Source organism: Mixophyes fleayi, chromosome 9 (genome assembly GCF_038048845.1).
Source record: "Mixophyes fleayi isolate aMixFle1 chromosome 9, aMixFle1.hap1, whole genome shotgun sequence".
Classification (NCBI taxonomy): domain Eukaryota; kingdom Metazoa; phylum Chordata; class Amphibia; order Anura; family Limnodynastidae; genus Mixophyes; species Mixophyes fleayi.
In genome coordinates this window covers 45,414,037-45,422,745 of record NC_134410.1, presented here as the reverse complement: position 1 = coordinate 45,422,745, position 8,709 = coordinate 45,414,037, and the positions used below count along the sequence as shown (strand labels likewise).

Below are 8,709 nucleotides of genomic sequence, written 5' to 3'. Positions count from 1 at the left end.
CTTTGAGAGAGAAACAAAATTTGGCATAGGAATAACAGAACGCAACAGAGAGCAAGCATTATAAAACAGGACTATGTTAATGGTGGAGATGTACAGAGATGAACATAATGAAATGAAGTTAGGCAAAACGAGGCACAATGGTGCCCCTCTAACTTCAGGGAATAGTAACAGAAGAACGTTAGAAGCCAACAATGGCCACCAGGCATTTGTCCAGCCTACACTTATAGAATGTCTGTACAAATTTAACTTACTTTGCTTAAATCTATACAGTGTTGGAAAAAGTTTTATATGGTGAAAAGTTCACCTTTACATGTGGTTTGCTTTTGCCAAACTCCCATTTTTCATTCTCTATGGAAATTTTGTTAAACGTGATCTGTTTATTAATAACATAGCGGACAGAGGAACAGTCAAGTACAACAGACATTAATTGCCTATGCCAAAGTAAATTTAAGGAGGAGTACAGGGATGTCCGTGGAATAGCATTGAAAATACACATTTTAAGAGAACCACTAAACCTAAAATACAATTCCAATGCAATATCCAGCAACACATCCACCTTCCAAAGAGATGCTAACCTCAAAAATGTTATGGACCTAGTTGATCAGAGCACAGAAGAACGTACACGCTAGACAAAGTTTTAGTCTATTCCTTGGTGCAGGCTGTGACCAAACGTAGAGTGTTGTATCTGTCACCTCTGTGCCTGCTTCTCAGTCATAACTTTTATCTGTACGACATGGCTGTGGCACCAATAACATTGTATCTGTCCCCACTGATAACACTCATATCCCTTAGCATTAAGCTATTCCCCAAAGGAGTTGTATTGTGAGAGTTAGATAGACTTCAGGTAGATGGAGTGGAGGGCAAGTGGAGGAGATAGAGACATTAAAGAGAAGAGAAATAAAATAGAACTGGAATGGTAACACCATTATAAAACAAGAATATTTTTATACAGTCATACAATGGGGAAATAACATATATAAAGACACATTCAATTAGCTGTGAGGTCCCGCCGGACATCACCTCAATTTTAGTAAAAACTCAGACGCAACATGACTTTGCGGACTGTTCGCACCCAATTAATCTGCCCCATCGAATTAGAGCCAGTTTAACAGATTGTATAGAGGGTAAAACACAAATAATTAACAAAACCCCAATCTCAAGTATGTTAAAAGTCTGAAAGTTTTACACACACACATATACATCTGCAATATTTATATGCATAAACTTGGATTTTTGTTCCGTGATCATTTAAAGATAACTATTTGTTTGAACTAAACAATGGAAGGATATACAGTATGAAAAACTTCCAATTCAGATTCCCCACTACATGTCCATCTCACTGTAAGATGCCGCCTACTGCTCCATTTATCATTTTAAATAACTGTACAAGGTCTTAAGTACACAGAAATGTATATTATGTACAGAATCCATGTATAGTTTGAGAGACTGCATGAGATGGCATTTTTTCCCCCCCCAACGCAGAGTCCTTTTCATAGGCTGTGTTGGAGCAACTCAGTCTTGTTTTCCTTCACGCCATTGCCGAGAACCTTCATTCCATGCCACATATACAAACATGGCCAAAACCACATGCACAGCAATCACGGCCACTATTGCAGCATAAAAATAACTGTCCCTGTTGGACAGCCCATATGCACCTAAGAAGAAACAGAACAAAATTAAAATCTTAGAACAGATTATGCAAATTGTATCAGTACAGGCATTACATTATGTGTACTTCAATTCCGATCAATGTAAATTTTATACTAAAAGGAGTATGTTTTACTTTCTGAACAGATCCACACTCCCTCCACCCCCAAAATAGAAAAAATATTAAAATTATAAAGCCTGCTGGATCAAGCAGGAAATAACACATAACATTTAGCAAAATAAAATATGTTTAAGACTTAAATAATTCCCTATTATTGGGAGTAACACTTGAAAGCTCCTCTGAAGCTTGGTGTACAATTTTCAATTAGACAATCTGTATATCTACAGGTTCTATAAGCCTCTCAGAGAAAGGGGTGTTTTGCAGACACCTACCATTCTCATTGTAGTTAATAGCACTTCTGTTTTTCAAATGGCAATACAATGTTCTACAAGTTCGATCAGTGTTTGAGTTCAATTCATATCCCACCAGGCTTTCTGAATGAGAAAAGGGTGTAATTACACCCTTAGGTAATTGTGCACTGCATGAAACTTGGATTGTTGGGTTTAATACCAGTTGCAGGCACTACTCAGAAGACAGCAAATATCATGGAGGACCAACCAATGACACACAGAGGAGCTGTAATGCAATTCATGTTTCAAGAACAGGAAGTAACAGAAATTCAGAAGCATGTCAGCCAACTGAGTTATAGTAAGCAGTGTTGACAGGTATTTTTCTCATTGGCACCAAAATAGTTTTTATTGAATGGGTAAAACAGGCTGTGGGGTCTGAATGCATCAGTAAGGAACACACTTACCTTCAAATACATAAACCTTGGAGGTAAAGTAGAGACCAATTGGTAGCATGATCATCAAGAGGGTGAAGAATAACAGAGTCTTCAAGGTAGAAGCTAAGGAACCTTCATTTCTGAAAAGTAAAGTAGTTACATTTGATCAATATAGGGCCTGTATATGTAGATCTACAATACATATAGTTCTTTCATGCAGGGAAATATGTAACATTTACATGCATCAAACAAAGGGGTTTAAGGTATTTATTGAACATGAAGTAATCATAACAGTGCAATACAACATTTTAACTGTTTTTTTGTGGAACATTGATCCTTTCGTCAAGAAGCATAGACTGGTCCTTTGCGAGATTCTTTGCGTTCCAAAACGAATCAAAAATATTCTACGATATTCTAAACTGTTTATTTGGGAAATTGTAGAAAATCTTACTTCTTCATGGTGTTGAACATGTAACCACTCCATTTCCCATTGTAAATGGAGATTTTATTTTTGAATACAGCAACTTCTAGAAGTAATACTGTACAATAAAGCCACTGCATATTCATTGTACTACCACATATAGTCATTTTTTTTAACTGCCATGATATGAATGCTCATACCATACCAAGGCTGGATGTGCATTAATGCTTTCTCCAAGCACAAATATAGGGGAAAGAAAAAGATTATGCTTCAAAACAGATTTCTCCTACTGCATAAAAATTAAAAATCTGAGCTTATTACACACGTGCCAAATGACGCACATACAGGAGTAAAGCTGGGTACACACTACAGCAGTGTTGGCTAACTTGACACGCCAGGTGTTGTGAAACTACAAGTCCCAGTATGCTTTGCCAATATATAACAGCTTATTGCTGGAAGGGTATGCTGGGACTTATAGTTTCACGACACCTGGAGTGTCACAGGTTAGCCAACACTGCACTACAGGGTTTTCACCAAATTATTGGGCCAATCACACGATAAACAAGCGATCTGCCCGATATCACATTAGTGTGTGCGCTCCAACGATCAGCGATTATGGTTCCAAAGCACATTGTATTGTTTGATTTGATTTTATAAAACTGACTAAACATCTCATTCAATGATAGAACAATGTCGTTCCAATTCTGCAGTGAGTATGTACTCATGACCAGCAGTGTAAACAGACCTCTATAGAGTTTACAATGTTTTGATTCTTTCAGCCGATGGTTATAACAGATGAAGAGCACAGATCTGAAGAAACATTTTGAAAAACGTATACACATAAATTGACATGCTGATCGGGACGCATTGGAAAAAAAATTGTGTAGTGTCACCCTCATGGTGATAAGTGTACACAACATTTCCTTTTGTGGCTTATGTTTCTTCACTGCTGCCCTTCATCGTCATCAATTTATATAGCACCACAGTGCTGTGCAGAGAACTCACTCACATCAGTCCTTGCCCCATTGAAGCTTACAGTCTAAACTCCCTAACACACAGACTTAGGCAGAGACTAGGGTCAATTTAATAGCACCCGCTGAGGCAGAAGTGCTAACCACTAAGCCACTGTGCTGCCCATATGAATGACACAGTTTATTCCTGAAACATTTTACCTGCTTTTTCCTTATATGTTCAATTCGGACTGTCAAACATGGAGATTTGAAAAAGCCCCAATATGGACCAGCCTTAAATATTAGACCTGGGAATTGCATAGACCACATTTTTGGCAAGAATGTGTCATGAAGATTTGGCGGTAAATTTATCAAGCTGCGAGTGTCCGGCGGATTTGAAAAGTGCCTATAGCAACCAATCATATTTTAGTTATTTATTTAGTACATTCTGCAAAATGACATTTGGGGGTAAATGTATCAAGCTAAACGTTTTCCGGCAGGTTTGAAAAGTGGAGATGTTGCCTAGAGCGGCCAATCAGATTCTAACTATTATTTTGTAGACTGTACTAAATAAACGATAGCTAGAATCTGATTGGTCGCTATAGGCAACATCTCCACTTTTAAACCCGCCAGACACACGCAGCTTGATAAATTTACCCTGTGGACTCTTCATTCAGGCATTTTGTGGTTTTTAGCGACAACCTCTTGGCAGTTAGATTGGACTTGTAATGCTGTTCCTCTTTTCTAATTCAGTTTTCCTTCTTTGTCATATGCAATAAGTTTTAAAATGGTTTCTCTTCGAACACTTAATCAAGCATTTTACAGCTGCAACACAGAACACAGGTGCACTATCCTTTTTGATAGTTTAGTAAGGCATTTTAATTATTTTCTTATTCATGTGGAACAATATTAATGAAGGGCAGATCTGATCAAATTTGCGAGAAAAAAAAAAAAAAAAGGAAAACCCAGCTACCATCAAATTTGACCAATTATAGCTGAATAAAAATCTAAAACATACTGCATATATTAAAACCTAAATCTTGAATTGGAAAAATATATAAATAAGTGTACTGTACAGGCCTCACATTCAAATATGCACACATGTAAACAAAATACCAACATAAACTTCATATAAACATCATTTTGAGCCAGGTCCTTGTATTTAATCTCTACACATAACCCTGGACCTATGTGAAATAACCTGTTTATTCAAACACACACACTGGTTAATGCAGGTTTTGCTGGGTGAGTTATTTACACCATAAACATAGTTATCCTTAGTATAGCCTTGAACAGCCATTTATTTTGCCTAAACATTACAGTGCAACGCGCCATATATGAAGACATATTAAGCAATTGCTCTACCACTTCATTTGACATTGAGTGATCTGTTGTATTATACCAATTACACAAATAATATACATGTTTTTTAATCTGATGGAGAAACAACTTATCACCCTGCAGGACAAGGGAAAAACATCAGTATGCAGATTATGTATTACTATCAGGCTGTCAATTCGTGGCATACACTTTACAATAAATCACGTTATGATACAGCTGCAGCTTCTCTGAAAAGGGGAGATTGGCGTGTGGAGGGCATTGTCATATAACCAGATCACTATAACACACACATATATATATATATATATATATCCATGTTAAGGGTTCAATATCCTGTACACACATTTACTTTGTATTATGATCGAGTCCAGCCCTCCCGGTTCTCGGCATCAACGTCACAGAATCCCTCCACACTCACACTGTAACGGTTCCACTTACTGTCTGAAGTCCGGAGGCGGAGGAGGCAGACTGGCCGCATTCAGAGCCGCTTTGTCGTATCTCTCCATGCTGTCCTAGCCCAGCTTCAGCTCCGCTTCCTGGTCGGACAATATCACGTGACGCCCGTCACATGACCCAGAGTAAGCGTGTGACTATGACAGCGCGCGTTCACGTGGGAGGGGCCTATATAAGAGGGGCGTGTCCCGGGGCTCCCCGGGTAGCAGAGCTTAGGATCGCACCTGTCCATGTGTCATGACGTGTACAAAATGCAGACACAAGTCCAGGTTTAGAAAGGTTCTCTGAATTAAGATTAACACTGAATAATATTATATTTTAGCTGAACAGTCCTGATTTCCCGTGGCCTGTTGGAGATATATCAGTGCCTGCCGTGGAATAAGCAGCTTGTACTCGGTTTTGTCCTAAGTTTAACAGTGTGGGTGGCCCTATAGCCTTCAAAAGGGACACACATTACCCTTAATCTCAATAAGAATACATTTAGTCTTCCCAATTGTAAAGCGCTAGGGAATTTTCTGGCGCTATATAAATAAATGATGAAAGAAATAAATATTTATCTTTAATAACATATCAGCAGACATTTTAAACAAGTGTTACTAGCTTTAGCAAGCATCTGACAGTAAAGCACGAAAGAGCTGGGGGCCTCAGGTGAAGGGTCGGAGGACCACGGAGCCTTGAGGCATCCTGTTGTCTATCACAGCTCGACCATCCACTTCTCTTAAAAATATATGTGCATTTATGAAACATGTAGCATAAAAATGGGATTTCTGCTATAAAGCTGCATTTTTACAGCTTTATAGCTTGGTGTGAATTATAGAAAATTGATAAGTCTAGGTCAGCAATGATTAAGTCTGATACCATTCAAGGCCCAGATATGCGGCTTCCTAACCTTCAAAAAGAAACAAAAATGATTCCATAAAAAAGACACCGACCTGTAATGACATCTACAAGCATTTTAATGTAAGATGAACAAGTGTTACACACTATAACAGACAAACCTGAAAATTCAATGTGACTTTTGGGGGACCAGAATTTCCACCCACTTGATATTTTGATGTAAGACTGGAATAGGCACAACACAATTCCACTGGGAAGTTTCCATTTGTCTCCTGTCATGTTTTTTGTTTTTTTTTAACATATAGTATGAAAGAGAATGTATGTGTTCTCATGTGTAAGTGGAAGCAAAAATAGACAAGTTTGCAGCACACTGGTGGATAACATTCCTGACCTTGCTTTAACGAAGTAAGCTGCAATGACGCAGCTCTTTCGCATGGAAGATCGAGGAAATCCATGTGGTGCAAACTACCCTTCCCGTCTCCTGTGATCACAGATGTGCTGCTGCTGCTGCATGACCTCCCCATGTTGTGCGGAGGACATCATAGGATGGAGTATTTAACAACTTGCTGAGCGTCTCCCTCTGCTTCAGCGCTTACTACATAAAAGCTATGGTCCCCAGTGAAGCTCAGTGGTGCATAAAGCAGAGAATAAGAGCTGGGACTAATGGAGAATAAAAAAGAAAAAAGGACTGATGGGACATAAAGCTGGAAAGAGCTTGGGGCTGCAGGTGACTGTCAGCTGCCTCTTGCCCATCACTAGTCTTGATGGTAATATAGCTTTAACTGTCTCTGAATTACGACCTGGTTAACGCCTTGTCATAAAGTAAGAGGGACTGTGTTGGGGTATTTGCAGGGCCACATTTCCTACTTGGGATACTATAAGAGAAAGAAAGATTGTTAAGTGGGGATTAAAAAAAACAGTCAATCACAAGCCTTTGAATTGACATAGCGGTTAGAAAAGAGGTTAAAAAACCTTTATAGACAAACATTTATAATATACATCTCAATGCTTTTTTTTTTTATCTTCTAGTGAAATGATGAAACCAGTTAAAGGCCACTAGCATAATAGAGAAAAAATTACTGAACAAAACAACAATACAGACATTAAATTAAAACAGCAATCCCATATAGGCCTATTTCTCCTAACCATCCCCAACATTAGGGGAGAGAAGAATGGATCAGAATGATCTGTGGACCACAATTTGTAAGGTTGCTGGTCCTGCAGAAGGGGCCAGCCACCAGAAAGCATAACAAGGCCTGATTTGTTTCCAATGGCCTATTTCACCCAACCAGCCCCAGAGGAAAGCCACTGTTCACTGACCACCCTATGAAGATACCAGGTTTTCTGGCCCAATGCTACCCACTTCACGCTGGCTGGCCACCCACGGGTGCCTTACTATGCCAGGGAAGTCTACCCAGTACCTTCTAGGGTTCTCAGTCACCTAAGGCAAATACAGTTAGAAAGTAAAGCAATACATTTATTGTAATTCAAACAATCACTAGATTATTATATACACACAGTAAATAAATGGCAGGCAGGTTTACCACATCATCTGTCCCTTACCCCACTCACTTAAGGAGTTACAGTCACCTGGCTGCGCAGACTTGACGACCCATGGATCTTTCTCAGCTGCATATGTAGACTCTGGTAGAGAACGAGAACTCAAAAACCAGACCTTGCACCTTCCATGAATGAAATCCCAGAATGAACACCACCTTCCCCCTTGAAGTGGCTCCTTATATCTAGGGTCAAATTTCCACAGTGCTTTCCCCTCCCTCGGCAAACCCCTGGGTCTCTCTTTAAACATTGGTAGGTCCTGAATCAGGGGGCTGGAGGGGGTAGTGGAGATGAGCTGTGCTTCCACAGAAGCCCCCTGCTGAGACGCAGACAAAACGTCTGGACTAGTCCTATGGAGAACAATGGATACTAATTGGCTTCCCCCAACTCCAAAGATAGGGTAGCAGTCAGCCCCTCCTAAAATTAACCCCTTACACTACTTTGTGATGTCACAGGGTCCCCAGCTGTTCCATGCTTCCTGTAGAGGAAGGAGGGGGGAGAATGAATGCACCTGCAGCCCCCTCACCTGTATCCTGGACACCACCCGATCTTTACCCATAACTCACCTGGGTTCACTTTAAGGACAATGAATAACAACCTCACTGCCATATCATCAGTATACAATACACAATATACATATTTACAATCAGCTACAATGTCCCCTTATCCACATGTAATTAGATACTGCAGTGGTATTTTTCTGAGCTGGGGAACAAAA

General features: G+C 39.6%; 1 protein-coding gene across 1 annotated transcript; it reads right to left on the bottom strand.

The window, feature by feature from the left end:
- Positions 1–925: 925 nt before the first annotated feature.
- On the bottom strand, positions 926–5,726 carry VMA21 (vacuolar ATPase assembly factor VMA21). Its single transcript, XM_075184261.1, has 3 exons — positions 5,583–5,726; positions 2,463–2,572; positions 926–1,655 (listed from the first exon to the last, which is right to left on the bottom strand). The coding sequence occupies exons 1-3, from the start codon at positions 5,648–5,650 to the stop codon at positions 1,513–1,515; spliced, it is 321 nt and encodes a 106-aa protein (XP_075040362.1). The 5' UTR covers positions 5,651–5,726; the 3' UTR covers positions 926–1,512.
- Positions 5,727–8,709: the final 2,983 nt, after the last annotated feature.